Source organism: Carassius auratus, unplaced genomic scaffold, assembly GCF_003368295.1.
Source record: "Carassius auratus strain Wakin unplaced genomic scaffold, ASM336829v1 scaf_tig00215781, whole genome shotgun sequence".
Lineage (NCBI taxonomy): Eukaryota > Metazoa > Chordata > Actinopteri > Cypriniformes > Cyprinidae > Carassius > Carassius auratus.
This window is the reverse complement of record NW_020528242.1, coordinates 54539-79669: the sequence shown is the minus strand read 5'-3', so window position 1 is coordinate 79669 and position 25131 is coordinate 54539. Positions and strand designations below refer to the sequence as shown.

Here is a 25131-nt window from a genome sequence, read left to right as displayed (position 1 = left end):
GATCTGCTCCATATTGCACTTTATTTAGTTCCACAGAATGTTCGGGATGTAGAACAGGTTCTAGAACACAAAAGACAGAACGGTCAGCCTTCCCTGTTACAGAACTCTTATTGCTTCACACTCTTTCTTTCACATTTTCGAGCAAGTAGAGGATGCTGTCCCCGAAGGGTCAGTTTGTGATGCCATAGATACATCATAGAGAGAAATACTGCATTCTCAGAATAAAAAACTAAAACTAAAACACAATGAGATACATACATAAAATTTGAGGATCACTGAAGGACAGAAAATAAAACGAAAAATACACAAACTACTACAAAAATAAATGTCTCCGGAATGGCGTGGATGGTGTTTGTGGACCTGTGTGCTGAGATCAGCACCACTGATAAAGAATGGCAGGTGTGGGTTGATCATGTGATTAGGCATCCAGGTCACATGACACAGAGGTGTGGGTGCTCTAGGATCTGGAACTTCCCAGACACTTTTATTTCCCCTCATGGAACTGATCAGAATGTTGATTGTGTTTCTGTAGTTTGTAGGGATGTAACGATTAACTGTGAGCCGGTTGAAAATTAATTTATTGTTACCCTATTTTCCGGACAAAATTAATTTGACATGAACCAAGAGAAAACATTACCGTCTACAGCCGCCAGAGGGCGTTCTATGCTGCTCAGTGCTCCTGTAGGCTACACTGAAAACAGAGCGCCCTCTCACGGCTGTAGAAGGTAATGTTTTCTCTTGGTTCTTGGTTCTAAATAAATGTGACATAGTCCAGAGCGACTTATTTTTTTTCCTCGTCATGGCGTATTTTTGGACTGATGCGAATTATACTTAGGTGCGACTTATAGTCCGAAGAATACGGTACATATTTATTTGATTTGGGGCTTTTTTAAAATTTCAATTTAGTTTTGCCATTTAGATTAACATTATATTAAAATTCTGTCATTAAGCAGACGCTTTTATCCAAAGCGACTTATAAATGAGGACAATAGAAGCAATCAAAACCAACAAAAGTGCAATAACATGCAAGTGCTATATTAGTATATTATTATAGTGTTATATTTCAATTTCACAAATAAACGTGCAGCATTTTCTCCAAACAATAATAAAAGGACATATTTAATGTATTATTTGTCTTAAATCTAATTTTGTAAAAAAAAAAAAAAATTTGTTTTGAATTGTGAATCGAATCATGAAATCAAAATCATGAATCGAATCTTGAGTTGAGTGAATCGTTACATCCCTAATGGTTGGTTATGATGATGAGGACAATGACAGGTGTTGGTCGGTCATGTGATTCTTCATCCAGGTCATATGGCACAAAGGAATCAGTGGTCCAGGATTCGAAGGTTTCCAGACACTATTTTATTTTCCAACATAGAGCCGGCCGGAATGTCGATTCGGTCTCCATGGTTGGCTATGATGATGACGGTTCCCTGCGAATACAGGAATAATCAGACAGTACAACACCCTGCAAAAACGTCTGATTGGGCAAACTTTTTTTTTTTTTAAGATGTTCCTTGGTCTTACCTTTAGAGAGACTTGCTTTCCGAAGGTGACGTCACCAGACACCGTCAAGTGATCCAGCTCTAACATGTCAGGAATGCTCTCGAACCGTGTGACATATTCTTGAACCTTTAAGGACAAAAAAGGAAACTGGATCAAGGCTTCCTAAGTATTGGACTGTATATTAACCGTCTGTTGTGAGATATTCTTTTTTAGAGAATCCAGAAGCTGTGATCATGAAAATGTCCTTGTTTTTAAATCTTAGAGGGTTTGTTGCTGGCAGATTTGATTGTCTTGAATCTCTAGTGAGATCATGTCCACACACTGCAGTGTGAGAGGAACACCGTGTGATTTGAATGAATCATTTGATGTGAATGCTTCATTAGGGGCGGTACCTTGGTGAAGGAGCTGCCCAGTTTGACGTGAGGAGTTGTGGGAAACTCGCGCCTCTCGCTCATGTTCAGAGACCCTGCCTCCAGGCTGTACAGGTTGGACATAACCAGGAGGAGGTCAGATGTGGTTTTGACAGGAAGGAAGCGGCTGCGAGGCACGTTGATGCCCAAGGCGTTATCAAAGCACTTGATGGCAGCACCCACTGCGGTCTCCAGCTGAATGACATTCAGCCCCCCATTTATAGTCTGTAGTAGAGAGAGAGGCAGAAAAGGATTTTAGCAACTATATGGACAAATTATATGGAATATTCATACTTGATGCTGTCAGTGTTTCAAATGTGCATATTTGATCAGTGACCTAGAAATATTATATTTAATAATAATATTACATTTTTCAAAATCTTGAAACATTCATATCCACATTTAAATGGGAAAACCCCTCAAATTTCCAGTGCAGTATCAAGCTTTAATATTTCCCAACTGTATATAAAATTAGACCTAAAATAGATGGAACAGAACTTTTCCTCGTTGTACATCCAATTTAAATTATATAAAAAATAAATAAATAAATGAAGGACAGGACTTGGTTCTGTTCATGAGTTGTTGATTGGATGGAGGTAGATCTGAATGAGAGTTTGTCTATTTATAAGAAAAAGACGAAAATAAGAGGAGAAATCTGAAATTTGTCACCATAGAGAAGTCGGGTTGTGACATTTTGATTAAAAAAATTATAATGTGAAACAAATAATAGTAATGAAACGTGTGGAATAATCATTCACAATAAAATCCATTTAGAAAATAGGACATTTTCGTTTCTTCGTGACTTAATTTTCAGATTTATGTTTTCTGTCAAGAAACTATTTATACTTGTTCTATGAAGAACAATAATGTTAAATGGAAGTGTGTAATGTTTAGGAAGTGTAAATGCATTGTATAGTTGGTCTTGGTATCACACAGGCAAAAATGTAGAAGGTGGACAGCAACAGGAGCGGGAGGGATTGGATTTGAAGAAATCTAGAACAAACTCTAATTTGTTGCTGGATGAGAGCCTGTGCCTTAGGGGGAGAAATGGTGCTACAATATGGAGCTCTGCTGAACTGTGTACTACTCTAGACAGGGTCTGCAGGATCTTTAAAATCAGAACTTATGGTTACCTTTCATTTCTTTAGTTTCCTGTGATGGACTGAGAACAGAAAACCCAACAGAAATTGTTCCTATTTCAATTGTTTATTAATGTACTTTTCTAAATGTATTTTTTTTTTCACTTTCATTAGTTGCAAAACCCTCCATCAAACTCTCTGATCACACAAGTCTTGAACTAGATCCCTACTACTCAAATGAGATGTTGGGTCTGGTATAAAAAGGACACTCAAGCACACAGTCTCAATATCAGCTTGTTATAGTGCTTGTGTTTTGTAAGTGGGTTTTATTCCGAAGTGAACGCTCTACAAAGAAGACAGCAGAAGCGCAGTGTTACAGGGTCCCACGTGGACTGATAAATTAATCAGGTTCTCAGCTAAAGTTTCAGAAGCGATCGTGCAAAGGAGAGGACGGCCAGGGGAATAAAACAGATTTCTAGTGCACAGCTATAAATAGTGCTGAAAACATGAAAAGGAAAATTCAAACAAGAAATTAAGAAAATCAAATGTCTGGTTGCCTGAATTTTTTTAAAGGAAGCTGTATAATTTCAGGTTCATTTGACTGCAGTACTTTGATATGTTGTAATAAAACACAATGCTCAAGCTGTTGCTTCTTTAAGCCTTTAGTTTTCATACCTTAGGGTTGACTATGATTTCCATGTCCATGGCGTTCTGTTCCTGTAGTCTCTTTATGGCAGATAAGGAGATCCACAGGTTGTTGGTGTTGAAGATCTTAAACTTGGTCACCGATTTGAATTCATCTACATGAGCTTTGGGAACCTGGGCGATTTCCAATAACCGGAGCTTACCATCGTACTGAATGAGCGTACCTCCCTGGACAACACAAACACACAACCTTCAATGACAATGCAACATGCATAAGCCTCGTTCTCTACAAATACAGCTCATTTATTTACATGCATGAAAAAATCTATTTACCTCGAAATGAACTTTATGGACATAAATACAAATTACTGAACTTGGACTAAAAGAAGATAATTTCTTGTCACGGTGCTTTGCTCCAGAGTCTATTAATAAAGAATCACTGGCCTTGTTTACATCTGGTTATACAATCTGTCACCTTCCTTTCCTTTCACTGTTCTTACACATTTAAAATACACTTGGCTATAATGGCTGTTTGGTTGAAATTATAATTCCTCTGATTAAAAGTCGCACTGTTGTTTTGGACTACGGTGTAATATCCCACACAAATAACATTCGCTCACCTTCACATCTGCTCTGGTCTTGTCTGTGACCTCCATGATGAACTCACAGCGTTTGCCGTTCGGCTGGCTCACCAGGTGGTTCAGTATGTACAGGTCTACCGTTGCGCCCAGGTTATCGATGTTGGAGACAAAAATATACTCCTTCCCTTCAGCGATGAGTTGCTCCAACAGACCGGAGTTATAAAAGCTGGCATAAATGTCACCATGACCAGGAGGATACCACACATCTGCATTCTCTCCTGTCATAGCCATGTGCTTAGCGACCGGCAACAAGGACTCCTTATTCACGCGTGGATACCTGGAGAATTTAGAAGAGAGAAAGTCTACATTTCTAATGTATTCTAATATAAATGTAAAAATAAAGATAATTGAAATGACTTATAAATATAATGATAGTCTGTGAAATAAAAAAAAAAAGTTTATACACAAAGCTGCATCGCTAAAAATCTGTAAGATATGAAGTCATAAAATAGCTCAAATGGATCGATAAAATAGATGCAAACACTAAAATAAAGTTATAGAAAGAAAAAAAATGTCAAGCCTTGTTTATATTTATGGACACAAAAAAATACATTGCTTATGCAAATTAGCTTTTAGGGGGGCTCTAAAATATTTTTTTGCGCTCTTGCATTTCAGGCTTATTCAATACAATACAATCGTTTTCTTTTCTTTTTTTTTTTGATGTGCACTGTTGGGAATGTTACTTTAAAAAAGTAATTAGTTATAGTTACTCACTACTTGTTCCAAAAAGTAACTGAGTTAGTAAAATAATTACTCTATAGTAAAAGTAACTCGTTACCAGAGAAAGTAACTATTTGCGTTACTTTACAACAAAAAATAAATTGCTATATGTCAAAGGATTTGTATTTTTTATTTTTCTTTGCAGTTTTCACAAGTCAGTTGAAATGAGTAGAACAGACAGGTGTTCGTACATAACTTTCAATATTTATTGCACGTCAACAGACGCAAGAGTTTTATCCTGCACTTCCAAGTATAATCTTTGTAAGAGAAGTGTTTTTGGCCACTAGCTTTGTAGATGCGTGTGTCACTGTCACATATTACATGTACACATTAAATGCACATTCTTGCCTTTGACCACAATGAATTTGAAGTAGTGCTTATATCTCCACCTTGAAAACTCCAACATTTCATCAGATTGCTACTGACTCGCCATTTCTACTGCTGCTGCGAATCTCTGTGTAGCTGTTGCGTGTGTGTGTTTGGCGCCGCTGGCGCTGCCCATAGACTGTAAAAAAAATATGGACGTAGTGTCCGTGACGTCACCCATAGACTCCTCAATAGCGGTTTTGAAGCCTAAAGTATGCAGAGCGGGCCGTGGCCATCTTGGCAGCGCATCACCGCGCGACTCTCCCGGATAATCGAAAATGGGCAAAAAGGCGGGATCTGATTGCTGAAGCCATGCCCACCTAGCGCAATGGCATTGTCAGCAGCGGCAATCCACCTGTCACTCAAGTGGCCACGCCCTTAATTATGCAGAACTTTAAGTCTTAATATAATTTAAACGGATGAGTTGTAAAAAAAAATTCACCCCCCTCACAGTTGTCATTAAACGGCGTTATTCCAAACACTGTAGATGTGTGGGCTTATATGATGTGTCATCAACCGAGATATATTGTACTTAAACTACATATATGTTACATTACTTTGTATATATCTGTGGTTAGGGTTTACTTAGCTATTCTCAGAATACGTACTAAAAGAAGTCAAATAAATGTAATAAATCTGGAATAATAATTAACTTTATATAAATTACTTTTTTCCATTTTAAAAATGCATGATTTTAGTTTAGGCTTATTAATTCTAATTAGCTTTATTTCAAAATAAAAGTAAATATATTTCTTGTCAGGTAAGTGTGTGCGTGTGTGTGTGCGTGTGTGTGTGTGTGTGTGTGTGTGTGTGTGTGTGTGTGTTAAATACCTGCTCTGGTTGAAAGTGTGTATCTTGACTCTGTGGTGCGTGTATTTTTGTAGGATCTTCTTAGTGTCTTCATCCGTATTGAAAGAGTTCATAAGCACCAGTGGAACATCAGCATTATATGTTTTATTCAAGTGCTGAGGAGACCAGAGAAAAAAAAAATACAAAAATAATTATCCAGCAGGTTAACTCATGTTTTTTTCCATTAACATTCTAAACAATCTAACAATGACTGTGAACCCAAAATGTTTCACATTAATACAGATACTTTGGCAGGTTTAGTAAATTCTGTAACACATTATGTTTTATCTGGAAAAAATGAACTCTAGATAATTCTAAATAACAGAAGTTATTTAGACAATTCTGTAAACGTGTGATCTTTAACACGAGCCAAGCTGATAAAACATGGTCTCAAATGGATATAGGCTTAGACATATCTCCTATCCAAACTAATCTAAACTGTTGGATGTGTTGGGAAAGTTTTCTGTTATGAATTTATGCCCATAAATCTCCGCCTAGAGAGAAGCAAGGCCTGCCAAGTACAGAAACAACCGTCTGTATTTCTGAGAGAGAAGGACAGATTACCCATTTACATGTACTAATGGGCCTTATTGAGTGAGTGGGATATCTGACTACATGAAGCAGGTAAACGGTCTGTCGAAGAGACACTGAGCTGAATGTTCTTCAGTAAGGGCGTCCCACAGGGCTCAGTATTTGGCCCCTATCCTTTTTTTCCCTCTTGCCCAGCACACAGCCTTCTCTGTTTTACTCCAAGTTCTCTTTCATGCTCACTACCTATCCTTCAGTCCAAGGCACTGAGAAAAATAACTAGCACAGAGCCTGTTGCTGCTGGTTTAAAATACTCACTCTGTATAAATGAAGGAATGTGTCTGTGTATTACAGCTGTAGATGAAGATGAAGAAAGCAAGAGAAAGCAAATACAGAGGAACATATGTTTGTGATTTAAGATCTAAAGGTGGAGGCCTATTTGCCCACTTTCAAATCTCTCAGCTGCTGTGTTTTCCCCATCTGGAGTGGTTTATATTTCTTTGGGTACAAATCTGAGAAGCTCTTTTATCTGAGATGCATTTTAAAAAGACAATAATTGAATGTGCATTCCCTACAGATAAAAACACCTGGAGAATATTAGAAATATAGTATCTTGCAAAATGTGCTATAAAAAAAACAATTCACAGAATAGTAGCGTTGTGTCTTTTTAAACCAAATGTGGATTACATAATGCAATTTATGCAGGAAGGAAAACTGTCTATTTTGTAGGAACTAACAAACCTGTTGAAACCACAGGGGTGATTTTTGGCTAATTAGCATGGTTACATTAGCCCTTGCTAAACAAAAGTCTTTGAGACTTTAACAGGAAGATGTTAGAGACCTTCATTTGTGAAACCATACTTCAAGCTTTCAGTGTCATAAGACAAACCTCAATCTGTTGGACAGTTAGATCCAGGAAAGTGTTCTCGTTACGGACACTAATAAGGCTCTTAGGCCCTTTGCAGCCCATGCTGGTTCCCAGACCTCCATTCAGCTTCACCACCACCAGCTTATTCAGACTGTCTGCTATGTTGTCTGGAATACCCTTGGCCTTGATCTTATCATATGGCTGGATCTGAAAAAAAAAGACAAAGACAAACAACTGTCAGTGAGGACATGCTTACATTTTATTACCATCTGAAAAGTTTAATTATAAGGGGTTTGGATTAAATTATAAATGGAGTTCATAAATGATCCATCAAGTGACTACAATTAAGTTTCTAAATTTCATCCAGATGCTGTTTCTTTTTGGGTATGTGTGTGTGTTTATCTCAACTAGAGACCATGGAGTCAGAAGTCAAACGTTGAGGTTAGTTAGCTCTGTTATGATGCCGTCTAAGATCAATCATCAAGAATCATTTTCAAATACACCAAACAACCACAACACACACTGTGCAAACACAACATTTCTCATAGAGCCAAAAAAAATTCCACGTTTAACCGAATAAACAGTCAAACTGCTGGATCAATAGTACCAGTGGGAGGGAGACAGAAAGACGAGCAGGAGAGACGATTGATGCATTTATGAAAGAAAAAAGCCTTCCCCTTTACTTCATTACTCTTGTTTCCCAGCGGGCCATGGGACCAGGAGACATCACTGATGAGTCAGATACCAATTAAATATCACCGCACATTTACACTCAAATTAAAAGCACAAAGCACTATGATATTACGACAAACAGATAAAATAAACATGAAAAGGATTCAAATGTAGTATCTCCATCAAACAGAATTTTCCATGACATACACACTAGCTATGTTCACCACAAAGTTGCACATTTAAATCATGCGCAAAAAAACATTTGCGATGAAAGCACCGTATCCATCCAACGAGTCATATAGAACAAAATCATCACTTCCTGATAAACTGGCACTAAATCTCACTATGAAAAGTAGGAGAAGCCACTGAATATATTAAATTTCATATGTAATAAAATACTTGAGCCTCAGAATGAGCAGACGAAACAATACATGTGGTCATTGCTTTTGAAGGTGGATTCCTGCTGTTTTGGAACACAGTTGTATAAGACAGTTCTGGGAGGCAATTATACAGAAATACTTTGATGATAGACTTGCAAAATTACAAAAAAAATATTTGAGATGCAGTGCAATGAGATCAGTCTGCTGGTTGGTCAGGTTATCTTGTCCCATTGCTCAGTCACATTAGTTTGATACGCATGGAAGAATTATTCCGCAAATGCATTTCCATCTCCCATTGTTCGCATTAAGCTTTTTTTTTGCACAAGTTAAAAACCACCCCAAGTGAGCAAAAACATTTTTTTGCAAATCAAGTGATTTTTTCCCCCCAAATTGTTGTATTTCCATCACTGGTTTCTGGTGCAATAATTCACAACTTGCATAAAAACAGGGTGATGGAAACATAGCTACAAACAGATGGAGAGGATAATTTAACCAAGGTCATAATGTTTGTCAGGGAGTGAAGGAGAGGAAAGCCATGACAGATATGTCTGTGTAAGAGGGGGGGTAAAGATGAAAAGAAAGCTTAATTTTATCCCCAAAACCTGTGAAGCACAAACCAAAATGCAGCGGATTCTAAAGATTTCACAGTTCATGTCAATCACACTGCTGACTGACACCATGCAGAAACAAATACTAACCCCTAACTCTAAGCTAAACCTTAATCTTGGTATAGCACATCATGACAGACTACTACTCTAAGAACTACTATTTGTCATGATCAATGCCATTTCTGAACTGGATTCTTTAAATCTGAACTTTTCTACTCTTCAGTTCAGAATCTGTGACCAAAGAACTGAATTCCATTCCCTAGAATTCTGCTGTTAAAAACATGAAAATCATCTGTAGATTCCTGGTCATCAGGTGCTCAAATACAGCCATATGCAGTCACAGTGATCAGATTAAATAAAAGCAGGAGTATTGCAGTGTTAACGTCTTATGTATACATTACTTGAGGTTTGTGGCTGCCAGGAGAAAGGCCATAGATGCAGCAGTTTCTCGCAGTGGTTTCAAAGAGAAAATCCTTTTAAATGGCTTTAAAAGGTTTATTCACTTAAAGGCCTTTATGTATTTTCAATCCCTAAATGATTCCTCCACAAACTGTTGGGACAGTAATCTTAATTCAGATTAACTGTTTTAATTATTTCCACTCTACAGGGAGTCTATTCCACTCATGTGTTCCTCTAAAAGCAAAAGATAATTGACCAAAGGTAGTTTTTCTTAATGGCATGTTACAATCACCTCTAATACCAACGTGTACACCGTCCTGTTATTTTATTTATGTAATCCTTAAAAACAGGTGGAGCAAAATCATTTAAGATCTTAAGTACCAAATCAGCAAACTGAATCAAATGTTTCCAACTTAAAACAGAAAACATATCTAATATGCTACAATGGTGAAAACGGTTTGGGTTTTTTATCCAAAACCTTAAAACTCTTTTTATCCAAGAGTTTGTTTACAAATAATTTCAACTAGTTTAAGAAAAGACCTACATGTTTGAGTCCAGGTAGTCATGCAATATGTAATATGAGGAATAATCATTGAATTCATGAATAGAACTGCTGCTTCATTGGTAAATCTGAAATTTGCTATGTTGAATTTCAATATATTTACCACTTTCATGTGTTTTAAAAGAAAGTTGAGAACCAACAATAATCCTAAATATTTAAATTCACTTCAAGTTTTTGTTCCTGGACAAATATCACATCATGAGTTAATAAAACATTGAGCAACTTGATTCATAGTTTCAGTAAAAAATTTTGCAGTCTGTTGTTGACTTTTGCAATGTACATGCAACACAGCATCATCCGCATACATCTGACAAAAGACATCTGGACATACATTTGGTATATCATTTACATACATACATCCATACTAAACAATAATGGGCCTAAAATAGAACCTTATTTGATATCGCATTTATAATCCATACACATTGTTTTCTATTTTCTAAATGAGCTTTAAACCACATAACGGCCTCAGTTGAAAATTTTTAATTGAATGAACTAAGAAAGTAAAATCTCATGATTTACAGTTCCAAAAGCCTTCTTAAAATCCAGGAATTACATCACCAACTATACCTCCTTTATCCATCAAATATTTAATATATTCCAACATAAAACAATTTGCAGTTTTATTTTTTTCTAAAACTGAATTGCAAGGGGTGAAGGGAAAATTTACTATTATTAAGATATGTGACTATTTGCTCTGCTACCCATTTTTCAGCAACTTTCAAAATTATAGGGAGAATAATTATTGGTCTATAATTACTTATTCCTGTATAACTTCCAGATTTATGAACATGGGTAATTACTTTATTTCCATGCAGAGGGAAAAATTCCTTGTGTTAAAAATAAATTAATTATCTGAGTTAGGGGTCTGGTAAATAATTCTTTATAAGTTTAACAATTCCACCAATTCAATTCTTAGTTATTTTTGTGGGTCCTTTTACAAGCTATTTCAGATCAGAGTTACTAGTTTTATTTTCCAATTTCTTTCTTCCCGTTTTATCTAACCAATTTGCATTTAAGTCTCCAAGTAGAATTAACTTTAGTAAAATCACAATTTAAGAAGCTTATATAATTTATCATAAAATATTTTTTTGCCAAAGGTGCCGGATAAACAGCAATAATAATAAAATACAAAATGAAAGAGAAACATCTAAAAATATACATTCAACATTAAAATTATAAGCTAACTGTTATTCAGTATACAGCCACACCTCTACCCACCAACCTATCCCTTCTAAAAAATATTAAAACCAGGGACACACAGCATTGCTGATAGTGAAGTAGTGCTCAACCATGTTTCATCCCAATCTGAATTTGTGAAAAGATGGTTTTACTTCATCACACTTTTCCATATCATGGTGTCAAAGGCAATTTACATAATTATTACCATATTCATATACCATGGTATTTACATGTTAAGCCGATGCATTTCAGAGAACACCAATTACAGCTTTACATTTTTGTTTGTTGTTTTGATTGGCTCAATTCTAGTCTACTGTTCAGAATGCAATAAAACTAGGTCATCAGCCAACACTGAAATTAAAAACAGCACTGAAAATGATCTTCTCTATACCGACTGCATTTTTATGGCCTATAAACAAACATATGCACACACATTAATAATGACATGCATTAATACTCATGACTGAAAATCAATCAGTAATACAAGTTTAAGGTGATTCAGTAGCATTACAGAAAGAGAGAGAGAGAGAAAGAGAAAGAATAGTTTGAAATAGAATCTCTGTCAGTCTCTTATGTTGATATAATCTGAACAAATTAACCTTTTAAGCACTTAATAAAATGACACATTGTATGAGAACTGCAATACTATGTTCTTGCAAAAATTTGATACAAACATTTACCTGTATTGCGTGACTCCTTTAATTTATTGTTTCTGCTTGCATTTCACATTTTGAATAAAAGTTTTTGCTAAAAAAGTCCTACCAGCTCACATACTAATCACTTGTCTATGAGCCTTATTCATAAAATATGAATAGAACAAATTTCTTATTTATTGTGTGAAACTGTAGCAATTTATTCAATGTGTTAATACACATATGAATATATTTACGATTTAGACCGAAACTTGTTTTCTTGTGTCTTTAGTAGTGGTGTGGCTTAAGTCTTGTATTTCAGGTGTCTATATTTACTTGTTTCTTTTTATATTGTCACTTATCTTGGGTATGCTTCAAATAAAGCACGACTGAAATTGTTTTTCTATTGCTTTTGGGACCCAAAATGATTAAAACGTGAACATACACACAGTCTATTTTTAGTGCATGCGATTAAACAATTGCAATGCAGCTCAGGTGGCAATTTTGAGGCAATGAAAGGCATATGACTAAACATGAGCCCAGTTCAAAGCCACCATGACACCACTTCCCCGAGGCCTTAAATTAAACATGGCTGACTAAGTTAACTAACCAGTCAACCAGAGATCAACAGGGAACACATAATTGCTGGTAAAGAAAAGAAAAATATGTGAGAGCTGAGCTTCCAATCAAGGGTAGGAATCCTTTATATAAACCTGGCGCACAGGTTAAATCAGATTGTTTAAACATGGTTTCAGGGTCAGCCACATTCCACTTTCTTAAAACTCAAACCTGTTCACATATTCATAATCGCACACACCACATAAATAAAATCTCTCAAAGATCCAACAACATCACAAGACCACAATCTCATTAGCTCAGTCAGAAAGCCACAATTCCACGTCTTTTTGCATCATAAGCACCTTAGAAGAGCTTCTCCATCTTGCAGAAAGAGAGGCTGATGGCAGTATTTAAAGGTTCATAGAGGCATTAAAAGCTAAAAGTTACAAGGAGAACATTAAATGGTATGCAGAGCATTTTTAAATCTGGATTCTGGAGTATTTACTGTATCGAACTGAAGCAAGAAGTCTTGAACTAGAATGTATACTTTCTACAGATGCATGCACATTATGAAACACTATTTAGGAATTCTTTCCCAGCAAATAGTGCTCAGAAATATGATGCCTTGGACCAGTGCAGCATTCTCAATACACCTAACCTTAGTCAACATCGATTTATGTCTTGCAAACAGAAACTTTTTTTTCTGTGATTGAACACAGTTGTTACTGATTTTGCTGATGTAAATGTGTCACCAAGAATGTCTTGTGATTGTCTTGTGGATTTAGAATGGGATGAAAACTACAAAGAAATTAAGTAACGTTTTTAAATATATATAATATTCCTGCTTAAGTTTTTGAAATTAATACAGTTATAACTGGATTATATTACATATTAATGAAAATTGCTATCATAATTAATTGTAAATTTTTATATTTGTAAACTGGATGATATAATAATCTAAATGTATTTTTTTTTTTTATTACAGCAGTTAACATTCTATATACAATTTATGAAGAAAAAAATGTAATATATATATATATATATATATATATATATATATATATATATATATATATATATATATATATATATATATATATATATATATATTAAAAATTCAGGATTTTGAAGTGGGCTTAGGTGGGACAGAAAGGACGTGAAATGTCCTGATTAACTCAACATAAAATATGGGTAAAACTTTCCTGGTAAAAGTTCCAATAATCAAAAATCCAATAGGTCAATCCGCCACTTATCTTGGGTATATCTACTGGGACAACACTTGTCATTATTATAGCAAACATAAGACGTGATGTCGCAGAATCCAGACATTATATGGCAACAGACCGAGGACTGGTTAGCCTTTATAAAACCAGCAGATGTTAAAGTCCCCATGAAATCAGAATTAAAATGCTTTGGGTGTTAGCATCAAGATGGTATTCTTAAGGTTATCTAAAAGGAAGTGTGCTCCAAAACAGTGACACAATTTGTATTTAGAAAACATAAGCATCTCTCTCATGCTCTCTAGTATCCAAAGCGCCTGCCCCTGCAATATAAAGGTATACTGTAAACGCTGGAGCGCCGGCTGAGATTAGTTACTGAATACACAGTGTAGTAATAGGAAACGTTTCAGAGAGTGTAAATATGCTTTTGACATTAATCACTTACCCCATGTCATTCCAAACCCATAAAAATAATGACTTTATTCTACAATTATTTTGTTAACACTCTCCTCTGTGTCTCGCCACATCACTCAAACTGCCTACGCTCTTCTGTCAGCCACACCACAAGGATGCGTATTTATCCTTTGATTTGAAAGAGAACAACAGATATGGCTAGTTTAAAAAGGGGGCGGGGCTGCTCAATATGTCCCTCCCTCTCTTCCTGTTTCAGTTAAAATGACGTCACCACATAGAATAACAATGCTTGGTTCAAGGCACTTCAGGGAACCTTGAACTTTGAATTAGCATTTTTTGTCAAAGAAAGTTTTACATGTGGATATACACACAGTGACACACCCTTAAATTACAATAAGAGAAAACACAGACAGCCCATCCCTGAAGTCCCAACCAAATATATTACAGCATTTACTGTTTATGATATATAACAGCAGGAAATTATTTTCTATGTAACAGGTAATGACCTCACCTTCTCCAAATATCCTTAAATTAACATGCACACCCACATACCCACAAAGGTCTGTCAACATCACTCTTTAAGCCTGGAAGGAGTTGGAGGGAGCTTGGTTTCAGTGCTTGTCTTGTAAGTGTGGATAAAACAGGAATTTCTGGAGCAAGGCATTTAATATCCTGCTCTGATAACCTGGCTATATGGTGCAGACTATAGTATCAAACATTTCAGGGTTTCTGGCTCTTAAAGTACTGCATTGCATAATCATCATAGACCCAGAGGAAAGCAGACCGACATTGGTTTCTTTATGTGAAACACACACACACACAGCCAAATCAAATTAGGAGACACTTTTGTTCATGGTTTGACTTCCTTACACCCTCCCTTGCCCAGAGACAAATCGATTTTTAAGCTTTATTTATAATTTTCCTTGCACACACACACACACAATCATTCATACAAGTTCTATCTACAGGTTAATACTGTAACTGGTCTAACTGGACCCATAAACATTGGATACTAGAATTTTATGAATGTCATAAGAATTCATACATGTTGGAATGTGGGCAGCTTTTAATCACAGAGCCTAAGGCACCACTAATGTCCATACATGAGACTCAAAGCCGAGGCTCTGAGTACTGCCGTCTGTCTGTTTTAATGCTTGAAGTGTGTATACTATAGATACATTAGGCTTTAGTTTCTCTGAACATTCAGTTTATAGGTCTACAATCAAATTAAATTAATAATATGAGTGTAATATGAGTAAGTGTAAGAATTAGGCCTGTGTTGCGATCAATCACTTGCTTCTCTTACCGAGTCCTCAGGGGGCCTGTTGATTTTTGCCCATTCTACTGAAGGTCCCTTCACCTGAAGAAATCGCTGGAATAACTTCCTAAAGCCTTCAAAGTCCTTCTTAGACACCTGAGGAAGAGAGCAGGTAAAAATACATTATTGAGGAAGGTCTCCTTCTGAGAAACCAATCATTTTCAGTCATTTAAACTTAACCTCTAGATATTTTGACATATTATGAATCACTAGGCCTATCCAAGGTATTTTTATAATAGCGGTTAGTCAATATGCATTTTTAATTATCAGTGAAAATGTTCTTAAGGACATCGGGTGTCACCTTCCTCCACTGAATCACACATTTGTTATGATTCTAGTCTGCAAAACAAAAACAAAACAACAACATTTTTTAGCATAAAAAAACCAACCTGCCAGCATAACTTTCTAATCTTGTTTTGTACTGTCTGCCAATTAAAACTCGTAAAAGCTTGTGAAATAATTAAAACTCTGCTGTGAAAGATCACGGAGTCCTCACTGTGCACATCATTAAAAATAAAACCTGTTTGATGAAAATCCATAAACTCCTTGTGCCTGCTGAGAATTTAAAGTTCAATAACTCTGCACTCTAATCAAAGTGTAACTTGATAAATAAACCTGGAAAAAAAGCTTGCAATATTGGCAATATTGACCAAAGAAAACATCAGTAAACACTTTAGTATTAAGCGACACTTAATGAAATGGATTTTCACAAATAATATAGATTTAGGGTTGTCACAATATTAACATTTCCATAGTTTATCCCATTGCCAGTAAAAAATATGCATTGATTCTCAAAACTAAAACTATTTGAAAAACTATTTTGAAATGTAAAACAATATAATATAATCAAAATAAATATACAAATCTGATCAGAATAGAAGGATCATGACAGTGAAGACTGGAGTAATGACTGTGAAAATTCAAAGAAATACATTTAAAAAAATATAAAAAATGTATAAATTGTAAAAAAAAATATATTTCACAATATTACTGTTTTTACAATATTTTTCTTCAAATAAACACAGCCTTTATGAGCATAAGAGACTTATTTCATAAACAATTAAAAGAATCTTATGAACCCAAAACTTTTGAACAGTAGTAAAAATATATTTACATGTACATACATTTAGATTACTTTTTTTAATGTTATTTGTTTGATTAATATTAATAAAACAGCAACGGGTCTATTAGGATGCATTCACTGGCTAATCCACAGATCTGGTATTTTGACACACATCAATTTTTTCCCCTGGCTGTTAATTAACTGACTAGGTTTAGATTTAATTCACCTCGAATTCTGACTAAAAAGGGCAATTGTAATGACTTGATTCACAGTGCACCCACAAATATTCATGTGAGAGTCAAAAGCAGCCACTTATGAATCAGAAAATGTTACTTTACTGTGTGTCTGAAATAAAAGTGCTTTTGACATCTCTACTCAACGCCAGTATCTCTACTTAGCTACTATAAATGGTAGAGTGATAGCATCCATGACATGGATGTCTTCATAAAAGAGGTGCAAGTGCAACTACGTAAACTGTAATCTGACGACATCTCCTTATCATACTTTATTTGAGCTGGCAGGGTGTGGATTTTAGTACGTCATTTGGCAGTTAAAGTTTGGGTGGGATTACGGGAGTTTGTGTGTAATGGAGAGGGAGGGACACAAGTGGTCAGTATGTGTCACTGTGATGACGGCTAAGTCTGATTATTACCATATGGTGCTGAGGAAATACTGGGGTGGATCACCAAGCTGCTCAGAGTTTTGTTTTCTGACCTTCTCAAACTGACTCAGAACAGAGACATTTGGTGAAAAAAAGGAAAATGAATGAAGAGGGAAAAATTAAAGGAAGCAGGTAGGGGCTGAAGAGAGATGCAACATTTCATAGCTAGTCTCATAGTGAGACTAAACATCCGCTCAGCAGTGCAATGAAATCTCTTCTGTCACACTTGCACGCCATTCAACAGTTGCTGCACTCAAATGGCATCTAAAGCAGGTCTCGCTCATTTTTCATCTTCGCTACCTTCGTCATTCCACTGTGCACTGAGACTATAACAAATAAATGATGATTTCTATTTCTAATTAAAAGTGCATTCAGAAATTGTTCATCTCATTAACATTAAAAAATTCTACACATAAAGGGCCTGTTTACACCTGGTCACTTCATGTGTCTTATCTGATTGGATAGCTATCCGATCGTTAAAAGACCAGGTGTAAATATATAATATTTGTTAATTATTTGTAAGTATATAAACACGATCGCTCAAACCATTCCAGATGAAACTGGAAAAGTGTAAATGAATCTGGTTGTTGTAACCACATATGCAAATTTTACTTTTCCCAAAACGTTACAATAATAAATGTGTGAGAGCGTGTTAATCTTTATGACATTAGTCAGATATGACAGCGCTAATGCAACACACATCGCTGCGGACGAGTAGATGAGCATTTCTTCAGAACACGCAAACTGCTGCGAATGGATGGATCCGTGAAAGTAAGAAGCAGACTTATCTTTTGATTTCATTGACGTGAACTAAATTTAAATATAACGCAGGAATTGAAGACTGGATTTATATCCGTTTTACGAAGAAACATTTATGAAGTGTAAATGGAGACATTTTAAAGGGGTGGTTCATTGTTTTTTTTTCTGGGCTTGACTGTGTTTATGGGGTGCAGTCTAACGTGTTAACTGAAAAAAAAAATGCATTATTGTTCACATAAGCCTATTTTATGAAGCCAGAAATAAGAGATGGGCACTGATAGGTAAGCAAGCCCAGTGTGTTGTGATTGGCTAAACTGCCATTAGTGCGGGTCTAAACGTCCCACCCATCACCTCAGCAGCACATACATTGATTGTATTGTAAACGAGGCATCCTTAATATCACTTATCAGTTTGAGCCCAATTGAGAAGCAAAGGATATTACTGAAGAGGATCGTGCAGAACCTGTGTAAACGCAGCTTTTAATGGTAGGGCTATGTTTTTAGCTTGTTGACGCCTCATACTTTGAGATACACTGTTATTTGTAAATGATACTGCTTATGTTAGCTTTTAATATACTGTTTATCCTGATTAAAGCTTTAATACAGTATGGCAACTGCATGCATGTCCATATTTAGCGCTTCTCATAGCTATGTGAAAATAAGTGTATAATTGTATCATTTTTGGAGCTTATCTGAACGAATGAACGAACGAACAAGAGAGAGAGAGAGAGAGAGAGAGAGAGAGAGATGCAGAGCAAGGGGACGTACGGAACAGTATTAAGAACTGCTGCTTTAAAACATTTATTTTGAAACTTGTGAATCCATTAGAATCATTAGAAGACAGAATCGCAATTCATATGAATAGATTTTTATGTGCACTTCTAGTTTTCTCTTCCTCTTCTCTGAAGCAATGCAGGCCTCGCCCGCTTTGCTTCCTTTTCCCCCTTTCACCCCTTTAACAAATCAGATAGATATCCGATCAGCGAAAACGCATGAAATGACCAGGTGTAAACCGGCCCGAAGAAATTAGTGTACTTTTAAAAAGTGTATTTAAAATGATGTACGCTCACTTGAGAATAAAATTCCAGTCATGACAACGGTCTAATAAGAGCAGTTTTTTTTTTTACATGGAGCAGGATCTCCTCCTGATCTGACATGTTGAGATTACATTACCAACCAAATACTACTTGCTTTATCCCAGTAATCCCTTAAGTACATCCTCCTTTCATTTGTGGAATACGTTTCAAGGCTGACAATGAATAGCTAATTTCTACAATTACATAAGTAAATAAAAACTTTTACACGATGCTGAAACCATTATATAGTCCTGATCACACCTACACTACCATTCAACAGTCTGAAGTCAGTAAGATTTATTTTTTGAAAGTGACAAATGCTGTCATATTGAACTTTCAATTCATCAAAGAATCCTGAAAATATATTTTGGTTTCCTCAATTATAAATGTTTCTTGAGCGCAAAATCAGCATATTAGCCTTAAGGATTATGTGACACTGAAGACTGGAGTAATGGCTGCTAAAAATTCAGCTTCGCCATCTCAGGTATAAATTACATTATGAAATATATTAAGTTAGAAAATAGTTATTTTAAATCGTAATGATATTTCACAATATTACTGTATTTTTGATCGAAGGCAGACTTTGTTACAAGACTTCATTCAAAAACATTGAAAAAAACCTTACAGACTTCAAACTTTTTAATGGTAGTGTACATAAATCATCATTGTAATAAAAAGGTAAATCAGTTAGATGAATTTAACAAAATGTGTTTAAATGTTTGTGAACTTGTATCTCACCTCAGCTTCTGCACCTTTGGCTGTGCTCAAGAGTTTTTCCAGCTCAGCCTGCATAGAGCTCTCCAGCTGCTGTCGCATCACTTCCTGAAACTCGGCCATCTTGTTGGGATCGCTATGTAACTCTTTACTCAGACCTACAAGTAAAGCCAAAATCTTAATGTTAAAGGTTTTACATTAACTTCACAATGGAAAAAACCTCCTGACCTTCCTAACAAACAGTTCAGTGAGCAGTTTCCCAGCAAGAAATCTGTAGCAGGCCGATGAACAACCTTCCAGTACAAGTTAAAAGTGATTGAATTTAAGTTTCTCTTAAACATAAAAAAAAACCCTGTTTGATCTAATGTCTTGTGCTTTAATACTTAGCTTCTTAAATACTTTGGAATACAGATAGAATTTTTGTAGACAGATATAAATTGACTAAGAAACTAATATATATATATATATATATATATATATATATAATTAATAAAATGATAATTTTGATAGTTTAAATAGTATCAGTGAAGTCAGTGTTCAAACTTTTTTTTTTAAATGTCCTTATGAAAACAGCTCTTATGTCACAAGCAAGTACGCTACCTTGGGTGCCACAGTTCTGATGATCTGATTGAATCCGGTTCGACCACATTTCTTTGGTATGTACCCATTTAATTAATTCTCGTGCCAGTGTGCCAAAAATGTATCTGCTAACATTCTTCCAGGCATGTGTCACCCAAAATCCAGAAAATGGGAGTGTCAGCTGGCACTTGAAAAATTAAACCATTTCTGTTTTTCTCAGAATTTGTTTTTCAGAATTTCAGAAAAAAAACTTTCCAGTGCAACAATTTTTTACATTGTCTAACACATTCAAATTTTACATTTATTCACTTAGCAAACTCTTTTATCCAAAGCGACTTACAAAAGAGGACAGTGGAAGCAATCAAAAAACAAAACAAAAAGAGCAATGATATATAAGTGCTATAACAAGTATCAGTTAGGTTAACACAGTACACGTAGCTTAGTCTAACACACCAGCAATACTATCTACAAATAAAACTAAACAGTGGCTTGACTTTGATTTATACTTTATTGGGCTGTTTATTATGGGTCAGTTATTTAGTCCCTGAGCAGACACTGTTGTTCACATTGATTCACAATACAGATCTGGTCCCTCTGGAGGAACCAGAGCTAAAAACGGCAGAGATAATGCACAGTCAACTAACAGGATGAGCAGGGGTAATTTTCTATTGAAGACTGACTGACTGTACATTCCCTTTCAGTCGGGCACTCTCAACATGATGTCTTGCCAGAGAGACCAATCCACTTCGCAGTCGGTGTGTGAATGTGTGTGTGAATGGGTGAATGTGAGGCAAATTGTAAAGCGCTTTGGATGGCCATGTGGTCTGTTGAAAGCGCTATATAAATGCAGTCCATTTACCATTTACCATTTACTTCGAGTGTAAACTAAATGAGTCAATGCACAAGAAGTCAAGGAAGCACTACTACTAGCAGTAGCTCGGGGGCGGTTTGAAGATCACTCCTCTTGCACTTCGCAGCCAGCCGAGCTCTCTAAGGAACGAGCTGGGCCCCTCCACAAAAAGTGTACCAGCCATATCCTTTTGGATGTCAAATCACAGCATCAGCTGAGAACCTGAACTCTCTGGAGAGGACAATTTGCCATCCTCTGGAAGATTTACCATCTTCTGGGATGGTAGCAAGGCCAGATCTGGAGTCAGATCAAGAGTCAGATCTGGAGATGATAGCTATGCATTCCCATGCCGCTGAGAGGGTAGGGCTCGAGTGGAAACCTCCGCCGCACCCAGAGCCCAAGTGCCATTCTTCCCAGAAGTGCCTGAGGAGCTCACTAGGTTATGGATGGCACCTTTTACTACCAGAAACCGGCCTAGTAGATCCTCCTCCCTCACCACCCTTAATGGGGGAGCAGCCAAGTAGTATACGGAGATCCCCCAGTGGAGCGGTTGATAGCGATGAAGTTGTGTCCTGGTACTGCTTCACCTGGCGGGTGAAATGGGCCTTTCCATCTGGAGTCTGTAAGCACTCATCTGGTCTGACTGGTGATGCTTATGCAGCCTGTGGAGAGGCTGCCTCCACCCTACATGCCATGGTTGACAATTCGTGCCTAGTGTTTGGGCCTGCTGACTCCGAGGTAATCCTGAGGCCACTGCCCGGCTATGTGCCCAAAGTTCCCACTACTCCCTTCAGGGATCAGGTGGTGAGCCTGCAATCGCTGCCCCTGGAGGAGCCAAATCCAGCCCTACCTTTGCTTTGTAACCGTTCGAGCATTGAGATACTGCGTAGACAGGATGCAAAGCTTTGAGACCTCAGACAAGCTCTTTGTCTGTCACAGAGGCTGGCAGAAGGGCAATGCCCTCTCTAAGCGGAGGATGGCCCACTGGATAGTGGATGGCATCATCGTGGCTAATCAGGCACAGGGTGTTCCCTACCCGCTCAGGTTGTGAGCTCACTCTACTAAATGTGTTGCGTCTTGGCTCGTAGTGCTTCGCTGACAGATATTTTTAGGGCTGCAGGCAGGGCGACCCTCAACACATACTAGATTCTATAGCCTTCTTGTGGAGCCGGTATTCTCCTTTTTTCACCTCAAACGGGTAGTGGTATTGAGAGGCCCTAGTTTAGTGTTGGCCTTCTAAAACTGCTCCCAAGTGTCCATACTGTAGGCCCTGTCGAGCTCCTCTGTCACCTCACCAGCCATACATGGAGGAACGTCCATCACCAGGCCCTCACTCACTGAATCCTTAAGAACTGGTAGAGGGCTGGGATCCCATATGTGTAAAGTCCACGGTATAGCTTCAGAGCCTTTGTTACCGGCAGACTTCTGCCATTTCCAAGAGCGTTACAATCACCTCTAATCTTCCATATGCACCTGCTGGGTGGAAACCTCCTTCGGGAAGGACGGGGCTTCCGCAGTCTCACTGAGTGGGTAGTGCCAAGACAACAGTAACTGTCCTTCTTCTTGTGAGCCCTGGCCTACACCAAAAAGGGGCCGGGCGGCTTGCACAGGACATTGGAAGTGGCAGCATCCATGGCGCCTTGGCATGGATTCCCAATTTGTTGGTCATAATGTCGAGAGTGACTGAATGAAAGAGAACGTCTCGGTTATGTATTGTAACCCTCGTTTCCTGAAGGAGGGAAAGGAGACGTAACGTCCAATCGCTACAGCTGCTGTACCACCACTGAGTGATGGGTCACTGGCTCAGCTCCTCATTGAAAAGTTGATTATACACTGCACCGGCTGCATACTAATACTCATGCTGTGATCAGCAGCAGCTGGATGCAATAATCACATGCATTGGCTGTTACACTTGAAATGAATTGGTCTCTCTGCCGAGATTCCCAATTCGTCTGTGACCAGTGTGAGGTCTTTTTCCCTCCTTCAGGAAACGAGGATTACAATACATAACAGAGACGTTATTCCACTTACACAACTAATTAGTTTCACAAACTCACTTATTTGATAGTGAATCATGAATGGAATCAAAATCTGCTTAATGAATTTCACTATTGCTCAAAAACATTTTGACATTTAAATAGATAACATTTCAGAGCATTATGTCTTGTAATGTTTTTTCTTTTACAAATAAATGTAGCCTTTGTGGAAACTTTAAAAACCATTAAAGAATCTTACTAAGCTAAACAGTGTATGCCACAATGTTTTTGTCGTAGTATTTTTCAAAGTCCTAAAACTTTTTTTTAATTTCCAGGTTTAAATTAGATTTAAAATCCTGGATTTTCAATGTGACCTCATCCTTTTGGACCCTACTGTACATTCAAAACACTGCTGAACGCAAACAGTCACAGAACTTCAGTCACTATCCCCTGTAATCGTGTTTAACATAAAATCTCTTTAAATTACAGACACTGTCACTGACAGCCAAACAAAAGATTCTAATGGACAGATAGTCTGGAAGGGTCTGGAGTTTACAAAATGCTCTCTATAAACCCTTCAATTTCTGCAACTTTCCCAGTGTTTCACTCAGCAGTAACTGAGGAGTTCATTCAGCTTTCACTCTCATCAGAATTCAACTGACAGCTTGTAAATGGTGAAGTAAGATCCAGTTTGATCACTTGATACCAGTAAGTCATCTAATAAATTAAGATATATCCAGAGAACCAATATAACCTTTAAAGTATTTAATAAGCAAGCATATAACAGCAAAACCAGGACTTATGAACATTCTTACCTTCAACGTACAGCGACATAGTCTCTGTCTTCTAAACTCTATAAAATGCTGTTCGGTTAAATATTACTAAAATAATCCTTTTCCCCCCAATCCCGTTTAAATCATGAGAAAACCAGCAACACAGAGAGAGTCCTGTCTGGGTTTGAGGCTTATTAGTAGTAGTAATAATGATACAGAAGGTCAGCTGATCGATTCTCTCATTCTGTTCAAGAGTGCTTTCCTCCGGCGTTCACGCGCTTAAAAATGAACCACCTCTCTCTCTCTCTCTCCTCCCACTGACTATCGAGTAGCTCAGGGTGAATAAACAGCTCGTCGACCTTTACTCGCGCGTTTATTTATTGCTCAAAAGAGGCGGTGTGTTATATTACAAGGTGAAATAATAAAATGCATCTCTCGGGAGTGTATATTTGAGATATACATTTGTGCTCAGCCCCTTTAGTCCGTCATTATTCAACACGTCACAATAACAATCCAGTCGCACTTCCTTGATCACGTAAACCCGATTCTGGTTGTCTTGGGATAATTTCTATGATTTTTAGGGTCAGTTTTATTTGCTTTGTTTAGGCCGGGGAGAATTAAACATTTTTATTGTACCATATTCTAAAATATGAAATGTTGATGGCTAATGTTACAATGGTATCATTTAGTACGGACTGTACGCATTATTGCGACATTTTCGCCCTTGCCATCAGCGTTACTCAGCGACGCTCTCCTCTCAGTGTAATGAGCAGACGCTTGGCGTTATGCTTTTAGAAAGAGTTTAGGAACAGGGCAGAGAAGGTGGTTCCCTGGCGTTATAATATTTTAAATGCAAAGTGAATGTGAAAGTAGTTTAGAAAGTGTCTTACTATGAAGGCTGGAAGATGCTGTTGGGGAGCTGCTGAAGCTTGTTCCGGAGCTGCGACGTGTTTTCCTCGCTGACCAACCAACTTTCTCCTCTCAGAAACAGCAGTGCGGGGTCATGGAAACACGGCGGAAGTGCTTTGCTAAAAACATTGTTTACGAACACCCAGAACATCATACGTTGAATTAACTTTTTAAAAGAACTTAAAATAAATTAAAAGAACTGATTAGAAAGC

The 25131-nt window shown here is 37.1% G+C and overlaps 1 protein-coding gene across 2 annotated transcripts; it reads right to left on the bottom strand.

The window, feature by feature from the left end:
- LOC113095740 (UTP--glucose-1-phosphate uridylyltransferase-like) lies at positions 1-25131 on the bottom strand. Of its 2 annotated transcripts, none has more exons than XM_026261098.1 (10): positions 24901-25131; positions 19857-19990; positions 15549-15656; positions 7637-7822; positions 6202-6335; positions 4264-4561; positions 3674-3871; positions 1902-2144; positions 1531-1635; positions 1-1436 (listed from the first exon to the last, which is right to left on the bottom strand). In XM_026261098.1, the coding sequence occupies exons 2-10, from the start codon at positions 19953-19955 to the stop codon at positions 1329-1331; spliced, it is 1479 nt and encodes a 492-aa protein (XP_026116883.1). In that variant the 5' UTR covers positions 19956-19990; positions 24901-25131; the 3' UTR covers positions 1-1328. The 2 variants fall into 2 exon arrangements, with proteins under 2 accessions (XP_026116883.1, XP_026116882.1); XM_026261097.1 differs by lacking the exon at positions 24901-25131 and adding an exon at positions 24053-24436.

Excerpts from the sequence above, each read along its gene's own strand:
- LOC113095740 (XM_026261097.1), bottom strand. Across the intron at positions 4,562-6,201 it reads CACACTTTCAACCAGAGCAG|GTATCCACGCGTGAATAAGG; the intron begins GTATTTAACACA and ends TAAATTCTCCAG. Across the intron at positions 1,636-1,901 it reads TGGGCAGCTCCTTCACCAAG|GTTCAAGAATATGTCACACG; the intron begins GTACCGCCCCTA and ends TTGTCCTTAAAG.